General features: G+C 41.4%; 2 protein-coding genes across 3 annotated transcripts in view; one reads left to right on the forward strand and one right to left on the reverse strand.

The window, feature by feature from the left end:
- Positions 1-17,757, reverse strand: part of smchd1 (structural maintenance of chromosomes flexible hinge domain containing 1) — a 37,790-nt gene that overhangs the window by 17,645 nt on the left and 2,388 nt on the right. The window contains exons 2-19 of one of the 2 annotated variants that reach the window (XM_085286943.1): positions 14,925-15,000; positions 14,656-14,814; positions 14,456-14,538; positions 14,226-14,359; positions 13,303-13,417; positions 12,985-13,104; positions 12,699-12,862; positions 11,546-11,639; positions 11,188-11,449; positions 10,935-11,052; positions 9,410-9,602; positions 7,332-7,597; positions 7,195-7,234; positions 5,811-6,011; positions 5,604-5,717; positions 5,162-5,268; positions 4,898-4,980; positions 4,615-4,728 (exon numbers count right to left, since the gene is read on the reverse strand). In XM_085286943.1, coding sequence (XP_085143069.1) covers positions 4,615-4,728; positions 4,898-4,980; positions 5,162-5,268; positions 5,604-5,717; positions 5,811-6,011; positions 7,195-7,234; positions 7,332-7,597; positions 9,410-9,602; positions 10,935-11,052; positions 11,188-11,449; positions 11,546-11,639; positions 12,699-12,862; positions 12,985-13,104; positions 13,303-13,417; positions 14,226-14,359; positions 14,456-14,538; positions 14,656-14,814; positions 14,925-15,000 — 2,443 coding nt within the window. The remainder of the gene's footprint in view (positions 1-4,614; positions 4,729-4,897; positions 4,981-5,161; positions 5,269-5,603; positions 5,718-5,810; positions 6,012-7,194; positions 7,235-7,331; positions 7,598-9,409; positions 9,603-10,934; positions 11,053-11,187; positions 11,450-11,545; positions 11,640-12,698; positions 12,863-12,984; positions 13,105-13,302; positions 13,418-14,225; positions 14,360-14,455; positions 14,539-14,655; positions 14,815-14,924; positions 15,001-17,757) is intronic. The other variant, XM_085286944.1, reaches the window with a different exon arrangement.
- On the forward strand, positions 128-3,173 carry LOC146567241 (uncharacterized). Its single transcript, XM_085287823.1, has 2 exons — positions 128-154; positions 2,532-3,173. The coding sequence occupies exons 1-2, from the start codon at positions 128-130 to the stop codon at positions 3,171-3,173; spliced, it is 669 nt and encodes a 222-aa protein (XP_085143949.1).

The raw sequence follows: 17,757 nt of genomic DNA on the forward strand, positions 1-17,757 counted from the left end.
AATGTAAATAAATTGTTAACATGACCACTCTCTACATCCCTACAAAGTTGAATCTGATTTCATTCAAAACTTTTTGGACTATCTCGTTTACAGACAAAATGACACCCATGCAAACGCTACCAAAAACATGACCATCTGTGAGGCAACTAGTACCGTATTTTTCGGACCATAAGGCGCACCAGATTATAAGGCGCATTGAGCAAAACAAAACAGTCAGATATGTCAAACTTTACTCAGTTCATTCTTCTTGCTTCCTCCACTTCCGTACCATTTATAAGTGTCAGGGGTAGACATTTGTTCTATCACAAGTAAGAGAAATAAGACACTGCAGACCGACTCAGAGAGTTTTAAAAACGTGCGCACGGGTGAATGTCTCTGGGAAGACACACACATCGAGTGCAGGCTTGCTTGCTTTATTTATAGGAGAAAGTAAGTTACATAGTACTTCCTCTTCTGTAAGCAGTCGGGGAGAGGTTAGACGTTAACTCAGTGCTTATCTGACCTCACACCCACACACATACTGAAATATAACAATACAGAAGTACAGTGGGGCAAAAAAGTATTTAGTCAGCCACCGATTGTGCAAGTTCCCCCACTTAAAATGATGACAGAGGTCAGTAATTTGCACCAGAGGTACACTTCAACTGTGAGAGACAGAATGTGAAAAAAAAATCCATGAATTCACATGGTAGGATTTGTAAAGAATTTATTCGTAAATCAGGGTGGAAAATAAGTATTTGGTCACCTCAAACAAGGAAAATCTCTGGCTCTCACAGACCTGTAACGTCTTCTGTAAGAAGCTTTTCTGTCCCCCACTCGTTACCTGTATGAATGGCACCTGTTTGAACTCATCATCTGTATAAAAGACACCTGTCCACAGCCTCAAACAGTCAGACTCCAAACTCCGCCATGGCCAAGACCAAAGAGCTTTCGAAGGACACCAGGAAAAGTATTGTAGACCTGCACCAGACTGGGAAGAGTGAATCTACAATAGGCAAGCAGCTTGGTGTGAAAAAATCAACTGTGGGAGCAATCATCAGAAAATGGAAGACATACAAGACCACTGATAATCTCCCTCGATCTGGGGCTGCACGCAAGATCTCATCCCGTGGGGTCAAAATGATCATGAGAACGGTGAGCAAAGATCCCAGAACCACACGGGGGGACCTGGTGAATGACCTGCAGAGAGCTGGGACCAAAGTAACAAAGGTCACCATCAGTAACACACTACAACGGCAGGGAATCAAATCCCGCAGTGCCAGACGTGTTCCGCTGCTGAAGCCAGTGCATGTCCAGGCCCGTCTGAAGTTTGCCAGAGAGCACATGGATGATACAGCAGAGGATTGGGAGAATGTCATGTGGTCAGATGAAACCAAAGTAGAACTTTTTGGTATAAACTCAACTCGTCGTGTTTGGAGGAAGAAGAATACCGAGTTGCATCCCAAGAACACCATACCTACTGTGAAGCATGGGGGTGGAAACATCATGCTATGGGGCTGTTTTTCTGCCAAGGGGACAGGACGACTGATCCGTGTTAAGGACAGAATGAATGGGGCCATGTATCGTGAGATTTTGAGCCAAAACCTCCTTCCATCAGTGAGAACTTTGAAGATGAAACCAGGCTGGGTCTTCCAACATGACAATGATCCAAAACACACCGCCCGGGCAACAAAGGAGTGGCTCCGTAAGAAGCATTTGAAAGTCCTGGAGTGGCCTAGCCAGTCTCCAGACCTCAACCCCATAGAAAATCTGTGGCGGGAGTTGAAAGTCCGTGTTGCTCAGCGACAGCCCCAAAACATCACTGCTCTCGAGAAGATCTGCATGGAGGAATGGGCCAAAATACCAGCTACTGTGTGTGCAAACCTGGTAAAGACCTATAGTAAACGTTTGACCTCTGTTATTGCCAACAAAGGTTATGTTACAAAGTATTGAGTTGTATTTTTGTTATTGACCAAATACTTATTTTCCACCCTGATTTATGAATAAATTCTTTACAAATCCTACCATGTGGATTCATGGATTTTTTTTTCACATTCTGTCTCTCACAGTTGAAGTGTACCTCTGGTGAAAATTACTGACCTCTGTCATCATTTTAGGTGGGGGAACTTGCACAATCGATGGCTGACTAAATACTTTTTTGCCCCACTGTATATCATGCTTATCTGACATCACACACATTGAAGTAAGGAATGCATCATGTTCTCTTTAACAATAAGCTTGGTTATGTTGAAATATATGAACACATAAAATATAAGGCACACTTGATTATATTGTATTATGTAGAAAATCTTCTTACAATAAGTCTCTCAGTCAGAACATGGTATATCATGCTTAGGTGGAAGCAGGAAGTTAGCTCGCCAGTTAACTTCTGACTTTCTTCTCGTTTGGCTCTCGGCAAAAGGCAGTCGAACTTTTTCTCCTCTCCTCCTTCCCCTTATCTTCCCTGCTTAGCCTCTTGTGTCCTTGTCTTGTCTCGTGTGTATTACTTTCCCTGGAACACTCTCTCACAGTCTGTTCTCTAAACCTAAAAGAGAATTCTAGATTTGATCAACTGGTCTCTGAATGCTATTGACACCCTTTTCTCAACGAGAAGTCTGGGCTCGGGAGAGCCCGAGTGCTCTGGAGGGACTTTCCCTGCCGGATACACGATGGACGGGTGGCAGAAATGGAGGGTCGTGTGCCTGGCGGGACTGTCGATCGAGGACGCTGAAGATATCTACCTATTCGGAACCATGATAACAGGGTTCTTGCTGATCGGAGCTGGCTTGGCCCTGGTTTATCGGAGAATTAAGAAAGCGGAACCGGCTGTTCAAACCCCCCCCCCCCCAAGGCTGCCCGCTGGGATTGAAACGATGGGACGAGGCGCGACTTCTCAGAATGGGCTCACTGAGTGCAGCATGGTTAAGACCTTGGAGGAGCTTACAGCTGCCGTGAATACTCAGAATAACACCTCTGAGCGTATATTGGGTTACATAAAGGTGAGGTCTGCTCAGAATAAGACCTCTGAGCGAAAGTTGGATTACATCGTGGAACAGCTCACTGCAGTCGTGAGTTCTCAGAATCGGCTCTCTGAGCACAAGAATGACAACACCACGGAACTGAAGGTTAATAACATCATGGAGAAGCTCGCGGCTCTCCAATGGGAGATTGAGAGACCAGTGTTGGAGTGTTAAAGAACAGCTTTGAAATTCTCATGAGCTGCTCGCATAAAAGAAAAATCAATAACATCAACATCATAATGCAGATACCCCCTCGGCGCCAGCTGTGGGCTCAAGGCTGGAGCCGAACAAAAACTCCCTGATAATGACTGTGTGTTGACTGTTCTTCCCACTCTATGCAAGGCCACCTGGGTTGGCCGCTAGACTGTTTACTTAGCCTGATAGGGTGAAGGACACTGTCTCAGCTGAACTCTGGACACGCACACACATACACTTACACTGATAAGCACTCACATATCGCCCCTCCCCTTCCAATGCCTTCGATGCTTGTTGCCTCCTGGGAACACGAGGCGGGTCTGGGCCCGCGCAGTGGCAGGATGGCTGCTGTGTTGCCTGGGATTACTCCTCATCCCCTACCCAACCCTGTTGCTGGTCACGTGCTCTATAATGTTGTGCTGTGGACATTTATGTACTTTCTGTGCAGAGGAGTTTTTTTGTTTCCTGTTCTCATGCTGTCCTCCATAGCCCAGCATGAGTAGAGGTCTCTTTTTTTCCTCTTGTACTTTCCCATTGTAGTGTACATTTCAGTGTTTTTTCTGTAATGCAACCGTTGTCTGACTTGTATCCCCATGTGATGGCTGTGTTGTGTGTGTAAGGTCAGGGGCGGGTTCATTCCACTGCAGGGCAACCTGCCACTGCATGTGGCGAATAAAATTTGAACTTGAACTTGACTCCGGTAAATTTAATAAATTCTGTTTTCATGGATGCCTGGATGTTAAACTTAATTGTTACACCTGGTAAAGCAGCAACGCTGATAATTTTATTAAAGATGAAAGAATTTAGACCGTTTTTAAATCTCAGTGATGCCGCAGTGTTTGTTTGACTTTGGGATCTGAAGTGGATGGAGTTTTGGACCCAGATTACTCCGCGAGGCTCCTGACAACGGTAGCCATAATGCTCCGATAATCCATCAAGCAGTGCGGCTTCGTAGCGTATCAAAGTTGTAGTAAAACATGTTTTGACAGATTTCTGCGCGGCGCGTACTACATAAAATCGGTTCGAGGTCAGTAAACACAACCAGAATTCATACATAAGGCACACTGTCGATTTTTGAGAAAATTAAAGGATTTGAAGTGCGCCTTATAGTCCGAAAAATCTGCATCTTTGTTATCACCAATTAGCTCCTACCTGCACACATACAGCACTTTGATAACTGAATTTCCCAGCATTAGCTGATAAATAAAATAGCTGATAAATTGCAATCACCATATAGCTCAAGTTAAGGCTTTTAAAAACCAACTCCCCAGGGTTATGTCAATAAATTGTAGTCTTGGAAACTTTGTTATAAACAGCAGAAAGACTTTTTCCACATTTTTTTAATTAACCACCTATTAATTAAGTTATCATGAAAAGAAAACATATCAATAGGATATCAAATCTGTAATCAAACACTTACCATGATGGAGTAACGTGAGCTTAACACACAGTTTTGTCCCTTTTCCCTGGCCCACTGAGGACATCCGAGATAATTTCTCTCCCCTCTTGTTCAGGATGTCAATTTTAAGAGGCCCTGAAACGACACATCAGACAAAATGTGAGGAATGAGCTTTGAGCTATACGGGACAGGAATGGGGGAAGACTTTTTTTGAACACCACTGTTTGATGCAAACAAATTATCTGTTTGTTTGTTTTTCATAACATATGAAGTGCTGTGGTATGCAAACACTGCAAGATCTTACCTAAAGTAGTCCCAGCAGAAAGAATGGCATTATTTTGCAAGGGGTTACCATTGGGCCATTCCACATTCAGCTTATCTGGAAGCCTGAAACAAACACATGTCATTCACCTGAACTGAAAGTCTAATTTTTGAGTCAGAATGAGGAGAAAGATTTGCAAAAAATAAAGCAACCCAGGAAACAGAGCATCTACATCACAAACAAAAAGTGAATATTAGAGAGGAGCAGTTTGTGTAGAAAAAAATGTCTCCCTAACTGCTCACTCACTTCTCAGAGTCACTGTCGATAGTTTTCTTGATGGTTTCATCAGTGGCTGTCTTGTCGATCTTGGAAATGGGAACGATCTTGTTCATGTCCCAAAGTGCTTTGGGCTCCTGGGAAGAGATTTTTCTTAAATCAGTAAACTCAATAAAAGAACAAAGAAAAAAAAAGGGATTTATATAAGTGAATTTACTGAAATAATATGGAAAATTAAACCCCCCCCAACAAAAAACTGATGTTTTAATAGTGATTCAGATGACTGTCAATAGATTTTATTTACTTTTTCGCTGTTGTTTTTTGCCCTTTATAACATAGACACAAAGAAATTTTATCACACAATTTTTTATCACTGATATTATTCTTAAAACCTTTTAATGCGACATTTTCCAGTTTTGGAATTGATGTTCGATCAGTTTCTCAAATCAAAGTTTCATAATTGCCTTCTTACTCGAGACACTTCCACCTGTCCTCCCGTGGCATAGACGTCTCCATCGTAATTTCCATGCAGCAAAAATTGAACCACTTTACCGTACAGAATGGGATTTGTATTGTGCGTCTTCACCTGTATGAGGAAGCATAAAGAGATCAGAATGAATGTAGAAGAGGGAACAATAAGAAATTACATTTAAGTAGACAAAAACCAATAAATGCTCACAAGTTGGCCTGTTTTGTATGTCCTGCCTCCCCACTCGATGGCGGAGAAGACTGCCCACGGATGCTGCATTTTCTTACTAGACACATCTGTCCGTGTTTTAATCTCATTGAAGCCCACAAACTTGATTTGCTTGTCGAACTTTGCATTACAGTTTCGAAGCCATTGTGTGAACTCCTTCTGGATGTTACCTCTTGACGATTTCTGTTGAAACGGAAAGAAAATGTTTAGCAGAGAAAAGCAGGCAAAAACAAAGACCTGAAAACAGGACATGTTAAATATGTTACCTCGCTGTGTTCTGTTACTAACAGGTAGACAGAATGTATCCAACAGTCACTCATCATTAATACTAATATTGGCGACACACCATATGTCCAGTCATGAGCTGCTTAATTTCATGCATGTGCAACACACACACACACACACACACACACACACACACACACACACACACACACACACACACACACACACACACACAGTGGTTAAAGCAAATAGTGGGACACAGTCTCTCTCTGGCACACACACACGGGTTTAACTTTGTGCTGAACATTAGGGGGGGGGGGGGGGGGGGGGGGATTTGTTTTAAATGCCAGAGGACCACCAGCATTTTTGCTTGTCGGCTCTCCACTGCTGTATTGCCAGATGGTAAAAATACCACATGGTGATTCTGCTTTTTTATGTATATACATTCAATCATTTACATCACTGTATTGACATCAATAAACTACACCAACAACTATACACATGACCTCATAGAGCTAAACTTTGCCAAGCCAAGTATTTGATGGAGCCTACAGTCTTCAATAATCCATGCCTTGCTTCCTCCTGTTGTCTGCCAACAGCTGAAGAAGGCTGTGAAGTTTTTTGAGCATAGGTGTTCATGGCCTGGATATGTAACTGACTTTTTCATTGTCCTGAGAACCCTGAACATAGCCTTTTTCCAATCTCTAAAGCCTACACTAACAAAGGCAGGGTCACACTTTGTTTTTCAGGGTTTTCCCGTCAGAATGTTATGTGGAAAACAAGTTCCTGTGTGTGTTGTGGCTAACTGTTGACGTCTCAGAAAGTGGTCAATTAAACGTCCTGATTAGGGCTCTTAGTTTCCAAGCATCATTATCCTGAGGTTATAACACAGTTGTTTGCTAATCTTGAGTGATTTGAATAAACTTTGGAACAGTGAAAACACTGCACCCTTTGTAAAGTGGCACTGTAATGCAACCAGGGGAAAGTTGTGAAGCATTTTTGTTGAAACGACAACACACATTTAGCTCGCTTCTGCACTCTGAAATAACTATATATTAAATGATTGTATTGCACATATTAACAACATTTTTGACATTGTTAAATTTTAAAAAACTCTATTAATATATCCTTGGATTCTCACCTGCCCAGTTGCCCGACTGTTGCCCTCACCATATGACTTTCTGTGAGTAAACCACACGAACCAGATACAAATCAGTTCAGTGCTCTGAAAGTGTGTGCTTGCATGCACAGTTATTTTTGTTTTTTTATGCCTGTTACCTGGAAATCTGTGCCTCCTGTGCAGCCTTTCTCTGTGCTTTATCCCCCTCTCTTTGGTCATCTGACCCACTGTCACCTCCTTTCTCTTGCCCAAGTACTACACCTCCTCTGTCGCCTTCTCCTGTCTCTCCTTTTTCACTTGCTGCACCTCCTCTATCACCACCTTCACTCTCCTCTGCACCTCCTCTTTTGCCTCCTCTCTCTCTCTCCTCATCTCTGCTTCCTTGCTTCCCTCTTTGATCACCTGCTCTGCAAACCTCTTGACCCTGATATAAAAAAAGCTCAGTTAATTTTTAAATGGTTTGAGAGAGCTGGTATATATCACATCAGCATGTTCCCTTACCAAAAAGTTGGAAAGCATTTGAAACACCTTTTGCCCTCCTACCAGCACATTAACATAATTTTTCTTTTAATGTTGTTTCAGTGATTCCCACACAAGTTTACTGTAATACATTTAGACAACATTCTTTTTACAGTATTATATAATTATAACATGTACATATACACAACATTCCTCTATTGTTTGACCTGCCTTTCTCTTTCTCTCCTCCCACCTCTACATGTAGCACAATGCTCCCCACCCGACACATGCACACGCACGCACACACACACACACACACACACACACACACACACACTAATGTGCTGTTAGGATGGACGTGCTTCATTGTGAGTGACACAAATTGACAGGGGGACCACCATGAGAACATTTGTAATAACAAACTTAGTCTAACACTTTAATCTCCCTCACTCAGCTGAATGTGGACATTTTAAACTAACATAAAAGAAGTGGCTAAAGCTAAAGCTATCCACAGCTCAGAATATGCCAGCAGCCTCGGTATGAGCAAAAGATGAAAGCGCTTGAGAAAAATTATGGAGATGAATGAAAAAGCAAAAAGGGTCCAAATTGTGTTAATATATAAACATACCGATCGTTTGATTTGTCGTATAAATCTGTTACACTTGCTTTTGTGTGTCGACATACAGTATGTCAGGTAAAGGTTCGGGTACAGCAGCTCATGCACATTTTTATTAATCACAGCACTTTATTTTAAGTTGTTTAGGTGAGAGAAGATCATCTAATGTTGAGTATTTTATAAATGCAACAACTCTGACCTTTGACCTATGTTAATATCTCTATTATACCAAAGCAAAACACTAGACAACAATTAACACTGGAGTGCTTAAAGGTAGCTTCAGTGCACAACACACTTTATTAAACACTGGAATATTACATAGGTTAGCACTAAAAGATCTTTAATTCTAGACAACATATATATATATTAGAATTAAGGTTTGGATATCAACCTAAGCTGAATATTATGTGTGTATGATGTGCTCCGTTGTATCCCAGGTTTTGTCATGTTTAAAAAGTGTTCTTTTGAACTGGAGAGGATGTCAGCTGGATTTTATATATTTTATATACGGTAATAGACCATCAAAGTAGCAGCCCTTGGTTTACTACCGGACACTCTCCATCAGTTGTTCTATATCCAGAGAAGCCGTTTGGATAAGCCATAAAAAATCCACAAAAAGTCCTGTCTTCATTTCAAGCCCTACCAGGACCCTAGATAACTGAGAACCTACACAGTCTTCAGGTCAGAGAACATGCTGAAGATAGTAAACACTGATAAAAATATGGGATTTTATAAACACCTGCCGGAATTAAGAACAGTGATGGGAAATGTTGTTAAACCTGAAAGCAGGTCACAGCTGGGTCAGCGTAATAAAAATAAGACCACATAGTCTCCGCCTGAGTGCATGTGCCGTAGGCAATTCCATACATTGGAAGTACTCATTCTGTAGCTCAGGATGTGATCTGCTATAAATGAGGACAAGACATTGTATGCTTCAGTCCTACTTTGTAAACTGCTCTGTACAAAATGAACAAGGTGGTTTTAATGTTGAGGCTGACTGATAAAGTAACCGTAGAACTCTTCTCTTCCTGTTAACAATTCTCATAATAAATCAGATCCATTTCAATCCTTTATCAATCATAATATATATCCGCTCATGGGACTGAATGTGGTGCTGGAGTTCTGATTGTGAAAGAGCCAGTGAGAAATGGAGACGGTCACCTGTCCGTTCAGAACCAGTGAGAAGATAGTTTGATTGTTCTTCAGTTTCAGCTCAAGGTCCATGAAGGTCATCTTGTTTGTGGTGACCTGGAAATTGTCATCAGTGAAAAGCACTCCTGAAAGCCGACGGTAACACTCCGGGGGTATATTTGCTGCTGTTCTGCTGTTATGTTTACGAGAACACCAGTCAAACCTGTAACAAATGGAGCAAGACACAAGAAGGAAAGGATATTAAAGTAATTTTTACCACTATAGAATATGACAAATACAATGTGAGTGGCAAGGGGAAAAGGTTAACCTAGCTCTCTCTCATTTTTTGGAAGCACAGTTTAAAGCGATGCTGACAGCGCTGTCAGTCTGAACTCTCAGAAAAGTCTAGGGTTATTCTGTTTGTTCAAAGATTCAGTTCCGTTTAGTAATATCAGGTTAATAACATGAAGCATGCTGCTAGCAAAATATTCTCTGTTAGCTGAAAGTCAGTTTTAAATACAATCTTTTATTTTCTGACCTGTTATACATCTTTACACATATTCAGCTCTATACCTAAATGAATTATTTTTTTTAACTCGGTCCACTTAGTGAGAGGTCACAAAAAGAGTGACAAAAGGCATGGAAGGTTTAGCAGCTGATCTACCAGCAATGCATCTTTCAACATAGGTGTAGCCAGTCAATGTTAGTGATAACCATAATATGCCATCAGTAAAACTCAATCAAGTCTGAGAATATTATAACAACACATGAATAGCAGATTATGTGCTATCTGTTAAATACACAATCACCAACACAGCAATTCAAACCGCGGAAATTCAAAAGAAAAATAATCAATAAAGGCAAATCCTTCCCTCAAAAACAGGGCAAGTCTGCGGGGGTCTTAAGGGCCCATTATGTTCAAAGCATTGAATGTATGGCGTGCAAACAGTGACATCACAGAGCCGTCATCATCTAAAACACTGAATGACAGGTACTGCCACGCAGAGAAAACCTCCATATCAGTTGCTTTTGTTTTCTTCCAAAAGTCTCATCTTTTTGAGCTGTTGCATCTCTTTAATCTGTATAGTTTGGGAATATCTGAGCTTCTGCACTGACATATCACTGAAACAGTGGTAAAAACAAACAAAAGCATACATGTGTGTTTTCAACCCGGCCACACCGTTTGCACCAATTGTGTAAAGTTACGAAAAAACTGAACGTGAAGTGAAGTGAACGACTAGCCACAGAAAAAAGTTGCATCACTTTTGGCATTCGTGAAGACTGCAAAGGTCGATATGATAAAAGATTACAGGCTTTGTTTCCCCATTTTTCCACTGACACTATCCACAGATAGGTTCCTATGTGGAGTTAAACCGTATCCAACATCACAGCATGACAGGGACCTATATATGACAGTGGAATCAATTTTCTCTGCTGACTCCTAGCCGTTATGTTAAACTCTGAAGTGAAAAGTAACTAAAGGTAAAGCCTACTATTTTAGACTAAAATGGGACATTAGTTTTTGTGAATATAAGTATGAAATGAGTGTAATTACTCAGCCACTTTGGTGCCAGGTATGAGCCGTCCATTCCAGAAACACTCAAAGATCTTCCTTTCTTCCTGAGTCACGAGTCCAGGCTCATTTTCTAAATTGTCATTTTCAGAAGACGCTGCTAAAGAAAATTACCCCCCAAAAAACAACATAAACAAAAGCAACGAAAAAAACAAACAAACAAAAAAACACAACTTCAAAATATGTCAAACTATAAAATCCATGAATGTATTAAATATGTTAACAGTATGAATACCATTTGCAGAACATGTATCTTTGGGATCTTTAGGATCTTTAGGATCTTCAGGATCTTCAGGATATTTAGGATAAGTCTCCCTATCATAGAGGAATGGATGATAACGCAGCACTCCCTCCACTGTGCCACCACCCGGTCCAGAGGAGGCCTTGAACTCAAAGGTGTCCGCAGCAGAGTTAATGTACAAAGTTTGCATGTCATCGTCAACTTCCCTCAGGTTCAGCACACGGGGACATTTGTTTGGTTTTTCGCGTAAAGTGATCTGTAAACGAGTAAAATGGTAAAGTTAGCCAAAACATACAAAAATTTAAATAACATACAGTATTTTGTAAAAGTCTACATTTATCTGAAGCCTCACCTGAATGTCAATCGTAGGTTGTTGAGCTGTCTTTTTAGAGCCTTGTTTCAGGTCATTTCCATTGACTCCATGAATGTAATAGTGATATATGTGTCTGAAAGTAGGACAAATGCAGTTAACAGAGTTTAATCCAAAAGCAGTTTGGAAATGATTGTGTCAGGGCAGCCTTCAATTGTTAAAAGGTGAATTTCTTAAAACGGGAATATTACAAGATAAAAAGGATGAAACAAAAGGAGGAATAAAATAAAATAAATTAAAAAACAGAAAAAGAATGCAATTAAAACAACAAAAAATTGGAGGTGTAAAAATAAAAAATATCACATGTACATAAGTATTCCCAGCCTTTGCCATAACACTCAAAATTGAGCTCAGGCGCATCCTGTTTCCACTGATCATCTATCAGATGTTTCTGCAGCTTGAGTGGAGTCCACCTGTGGTAAATTCAGTTGACTGGACATGATTTGGAAAGGCACACACAAGTCTATATAAGGTCCCATACTTGACAGTGTATCTCAGAGGACCAACCAAACCACAAAGCACAAGGAATTGTCTGCAGACCTCCAAGGCAGGTTGAGGCACCGATCTGGTCTGATGAAACAAAGACTGAACTCTTTGGCCTTCAATGCCAAGCGTCATGTCAGGAGGAAACCAGACATTACTTATTGCCCAGTCAATGCCATCCCTACAGAAAAGTATGGTGGTGGCAGCATCATGCTGTGGGGATGTTTTTTGGCAGCAGGAGCTGGAAGACTAGTCAGGGTTTGCGAATGTTGGTGAATTCTCAGTGAATGTCTTTCAGTGTCAGAGATCAGATTTAAACCCAAATGAACATGTCTGGGAAGATCTGAAAATGTCTGTGCAGCAACGTTCCCTATCCAACCTGCAAAGAAGAATGGGACAGACTGTCCCAAAATATCTGTGACATGGTTGTACCATCACACTCAAAAAGACTTGAGGCTGTAATTGCTGCCAAACGTGCTTCAGCATAATATTGAGCAAAGGCTGTGGATACTTATGTACATTTCCAAGAATTTAAAACATTTTTCTCACTTTTTTTTTTTTTTTACTTTGTCAAAAAGTGGAACAAGTGAAGTGTTACGAAAACTTTCCGGATGCACCGTCTTTAAGATATGATGTGGATGAGTGAGCTCACGCTAGATGTCTGGTCCATGCATCAAAATTCTGTTTCAGGAAGGAGATATGCTTTTCCTTGAGTCCTGTAATAACTACGGCCGTGAAGCTTTCCTTCCCACGTTCCTCATCGATGATGGTACGAAGGAAGCGCTCATCTTCACTCACGTGTGAAAAGTCGCCAGGCTGTAGCGGGAAGATTAAACATCACTCAGAGATGGTGTTGACGCAGGGAGAGAGCACACCACAATCCAAAAATCATCAAAATCTTTAGCACATCTTTTAACAACATCTTAAAGTAGACTCACCTTCCTGTTTAGGATGGTGGTGCTATAAATATCCTCTTTGTTCTTTTCCTTTCTTTCAAATTCTTCTTCTGATAGAACCAACTCATGAACATCTGGTAACCCCACTGGCTTGCTAATCATCTAGTAATTTATGAAACAAAACAAACATATGTACTTAATTGACAAAATACCAAGAAATGCCCATCTAAAAACCACACATCTAATTTTCAAACTCAGTCCGCAATAAAGGAAACAAAGTTAAGTTACATTTATTATATTTTATAATTTGGGTTTTAGATATTCTATGAAGTGTTTCACTGAGTTTCCACACAGACTTACTCTGACTACATTTCCAAAGTGGAAAACAGCTTGTTTTCCTCCAACTCCAAAGTACGATATATCACTATTAAGACTTCGAGGTACAGGATCAGGGCGGACGTAGTCTTCTTCTCTTCTGTAGAAAAGAGAAATATAAATGCATGGCTTAATTTGTGCCTTTTTTAAATTAAGATAGATGTTCAGAAGAAGAAAAAACAAAAATGCAAAATGATTTAAATACTAGGTTTAATTCAAAAGAGGCGAATGCATCCCCACCATTTCACATTTCTTTTCTTTTAGCAGCACATGAAATGTTTTCATATTTTTGCCTCAGACAGGATTTCAGTTGGCCTCCTTTATGATATTTTTGGTTTGTGGTGAGCCAAAGGTTCACCACAAACCAAAGTGGTCTGCATCAGAGGCCCCTTAAGCACCCAGACTCTACTACAGAGGCATGTTGGTGTAATATGGGCAGAATGTGGTTTGTGCTTGTTTTTAAGCAAAACTTCGGTAAGAAAGCCATCTGCTGGATTTTGCCCATGTTGCTCCCAAACTTCAAAATGTCATTCAGCATCAAGGGTGCCTTCACAGATTTTGAGGTGATAAGAAGCTGGAGTCCAGAGGACACAGCGTTCAAGATTTCCACATTTAAATTTTTGATAAATCAGATTGCAGGACGGTTTTCCACTTCACTACTCCACTCTTAAATGAGCTCATGCCACAAGAAGCCAGCAGCATTTCTGGATTTATACTCTTTTTACTATTTTCAATTAAACACGAGATTTATGTGATTTGCAAACTTCATTCTACTTTTATGTATTTGTTTTGGGTTTTTTTTTTTGGTTTTTTTAAACAGTGTCCCAACTTTTGGAACTACTTTTGAATAAAGAGCTGGAAAGCACCACACTACTGTAATTTTGGAATTTAAAATAAAACAAACCAACCTTGCAAAACTGCTGGTTTCTTTTGTAAATTTGGAGTGTCTGTAAACTGCCCATTTATTGAGCTGCTTTGTAGTCATGCCACGTCCATTGTCCAGGACAATGACAGCAGGTTTCCCAAGACTTTCATCAAACTGCTGTTAAACAGATACAAATACTGAGTTAGCGCTCCTCTGTATATGTGACATTAATCCAGTATTCAATAATCATGTATTTGCAGTTTCAGAACCAACCATCCTTATCTCTATTATCCTCGTTCCTGTGTTTTTAGCTGTGGCTGAAAGAGAGTTGTCGATGAGCTCGGCAAGTGGATAGGCTGGAGGAGAAGAAAAAAAAAAAAAAAAAAAAAGATAAGCAGCGAGAAACAAACAGATCGCAAAAGGCTAATCTGTGATCATCCCAAGTACACGACCATGATCGTTTTAGCACTTACCTAATGACTCCTTGTTCTCACTGGCATAGTACTCATAAGTGCCACCCTTTATCAGCGTATCATAGTGGGGCGTAAACGATATGTTTTCCACCGTTGCCGTAGGCAGAACCTGGTGCTCGTCTTGCAACAAGTAAAGGGTGCTACCATCCTGGAGTTCCTCTAGAATAATTAAAAATTATTCAGTGGAATTCCATTAGAAGAAAAGCAGGTTCATCTTGATATTTCACTTAAGCTCAAAACACTCATCAATATCTGATAGATTTACTTACTAAATCTGTCAAAATCGAGAACAATTCTGTCAGTCGTTGCCACCACAAATGTCTCAAATGAAGGGATTCCAAATACCTGTAACAGTAAAGATGTAGTAATGGTTAGTGAGTCGTTTTAGACATAGATTTTATTAAATCCAACGCTGGAGAAACTCATTTGTTACAGCAACACAAGGGACAGGAAAAAAAAAAGAAGTAGAGATATATTGGAAAAATACAAATTGAAATAAAAACTATGTACAGTAAAAAATAAAAAAAATAAAAAAATAAAAATCGGTCAATCCTTCAAGCTTGGGTCCTCTACCAGAGACCTGGGAGCTTGAGGGTCCTGCGCAAGTATCTTAGCTATTCCTAGGACTGCGCTCTTCTGGAAAGAGATCTCCGCTGTTGTTCTCGGGATCTGCTAGAGCCACTCGCCTAGCTTGGAAGTCACTGCACCTAGTGCTCCGATTACCACTGGGACCACCGCCACCTTCACCCTCCACATCTTCTCGAGCTCTTCTCTGAGCCCTTGGTATTTCTCGAGCTTCTCGTGTTCCTTCTTCCTGATGTTGCTGTCATTCGGAACCGCTACATCGATACTACGTAGGTATTGATGGCCCGGATCTTGTTCTTACCATTCAGCTGACTCCTCAGGATTTGCCTGACCCTCTGCAGGTACTTGGTGGTTGCAGCTTTCCTAGCGGCCTCTTCATGGTTCCCATTCGCCTGCGGGATCCCCAGGTACTTGTAACTGTCCTCTATGTCTGCAATGTTGCCTTCTGGTAGTTTGATCCCCTCAGTTCTGACTACCTTCCCTCTCTTTGTTACCATCCGACTACACTTCTCCAGCCCGAACGACATTCCGATGTCATTGCTGTATATCCTGGTAGTGTGGATCAGTGAATCGATGTCTCGTTCACTCTTGGCATACAGCTTGATGTCATCCGTGTACAGGAGGTGGCTGACAACTGCTCCATTCCGTAGTCGGTATCCGTAGCCAGTCTTGTCAATTATCTCACTGAGGGGGTTCAGGCCTATGCAGAACAGCAGTGGGGACAGAGCATCTCCTTAGTAGATCCCGCACTTGATGGTGACTTGTGCTATGGGCTTGAGGTTGGCCTCCAGTGTTGACCGCCACATCCCCATTGAGTTCCTGATGAAGGCTCTCAGGGTCCTGTTGATCTTATATAGTTCTAGGCATTCCAGGATCCAGGTGTGGGGCATCGAGTCATAGGGTTTCTTGCAATCAATCCAGGCAGTGCACAGGTTGGTCAGTCTGGTCCTGCAGTCTCGGCTGACTGCTTGGTCTGCCAGTAGCTGGTGTTTTGCGCCTCTGGTATTCTTGCCCATCCCTTTCTGTGGCCCGCTCATGTATTGACCCATGTGCCTGTTCATCTTAGCCGCTATGATACCTGACAGGAGCTTCCACGTGGTGCTGAGGCAGGTTATTGTATTGTTCTGCCTCCAGCCTTGGTGGTGCTGTTCTCATATTGTTCCCCTGCCACTGAGAGTACACCTTGGCTGGTTCCGTGGAGAACAGCTGGTTTATTCTCTTGCCTTCTATCTCTCTGGTGTACCTCCTCAAGCGGCTGGCCAAGGCTGTGAGTCGTTGCTTGGCAGTTTCCAAGGTCTCAGGTATGGACAGCTTCCTGTACTTCTTAGGCACCTTCCTCATCGCGCCTTTCTGCAACTCCGATAGTTGGCTAACCTCCCTCCGTGCTACCTTGATCTTAGCCTCTAGCCTCCTTCTCCATGGAGAATACTGCCCCTTGTGGCTGTTCAACTTGTAGCCAAGCATCTCACTGATCACTGCTGCCGTATTGTAGATCAGCTTGTTAGTGTCGGTAATCGTGGTTGTAGGTATTGTCCGTAGTGCTGCATTAACATCATCTAGCAGACCTTCTGAGGGTACTTCACGTAATCTTGGTAACCGGCTACAGGGGGTCCAGGTTTCAAGTTTGGCCATGATCCTATCTTTCAGGTCACTTCATCATCATTAATCATTATGCTGGGTAAACCATGTCAAGGATGAAGGATGAAGGATCAAGGAAGCTTTATTGTTATTCGCATCACATGTTTACATGAGGTGGAATGAAATTATGTGCACATGGTCCCGGTTATCCATAGAAGTGAAAAGAAACAAAATAACAAAGAAACACAAAAAACCCCAGAAATAACAAATAACAAGTAATAAAATAATATAATATAAATAGAGTGCAACAACCTGAGTACCAGTATGGAGTATAGATATAGAAATATAGGTATAAATATTTTAGCAGCAAGAGGCCATGATGACTAGCATTGATAAAGTGACGGTGTCAGTAAAGTATCGGTAGTATAACAGTTCTTGTCTGTTTATGCATTGAGAAGTTTCACAGCTTCTGGAACGACGCTGTTTCTCAGTCTGGTAGTTTTGCATTTAATGCACCTCAGCCTCCTGCCTGAGAGGAGAGCAGCAAAGAATGAGTGTGCTGGATGAGTTTGGTCCTTCGTGATATAGGTAGCCCTCTTCCTGCATGTGGATGTCAACACCTCACTTACAATCATACCTAAGAAAACACTGGACAAGCCTCTGTTGCATCTCAAATATGTAATGCCTCACTCATTACCAATGAATACTGACCTATCACGGATGCATATCTATGTAATATCCAAAAATGTATTATTAAAAATGAAAACCAATTCAGATAAAGATTCTTGGCATAAATTCGCCAGCACAGTGGCACAGACTGCACCGCTTACAGCTAGGGATGGGTACCGGTATCCAGTGCCATTATGGCACCGGTTCTGACATAAATGGTAGTAACCAGACCGAAAAGCAGCGCACATTTCGGTGCTTCATTTCGGTGCC

This window comes from Mchenga conophoros, linkage group LG9, assembly GCF_057382185.1.
Source record: "Mchenga conophoros isolate Kocher_MC1m ecotype Shallow Benthic linkage group LG9, M_conophoros_male_GT1.1, whole genome shotgun sequence".
NCBI classification, from domain to species: domain Eukaryota; kingdom Metazoa; phylum Chordata; class Actinopteri; order Cichliformes; family Cichlidae; genus Mchenga; species Mchenga conophoros.

Bases quoted from the DNA above. Each gene is read 5' to 3' on its own strand.
- LOC146567241 (XM_085287823.1), top strand. From the start codon at position 128: ATGACCATCTGTGAGGCAACTAGTACC. The intron at 155-2,531 runs GTATTTTTCGGA...TAAACCTAAAAG, and splicing joins TCTGTGAGGCAACTAGTACC to AGAATTCTAGATTTGATCAA.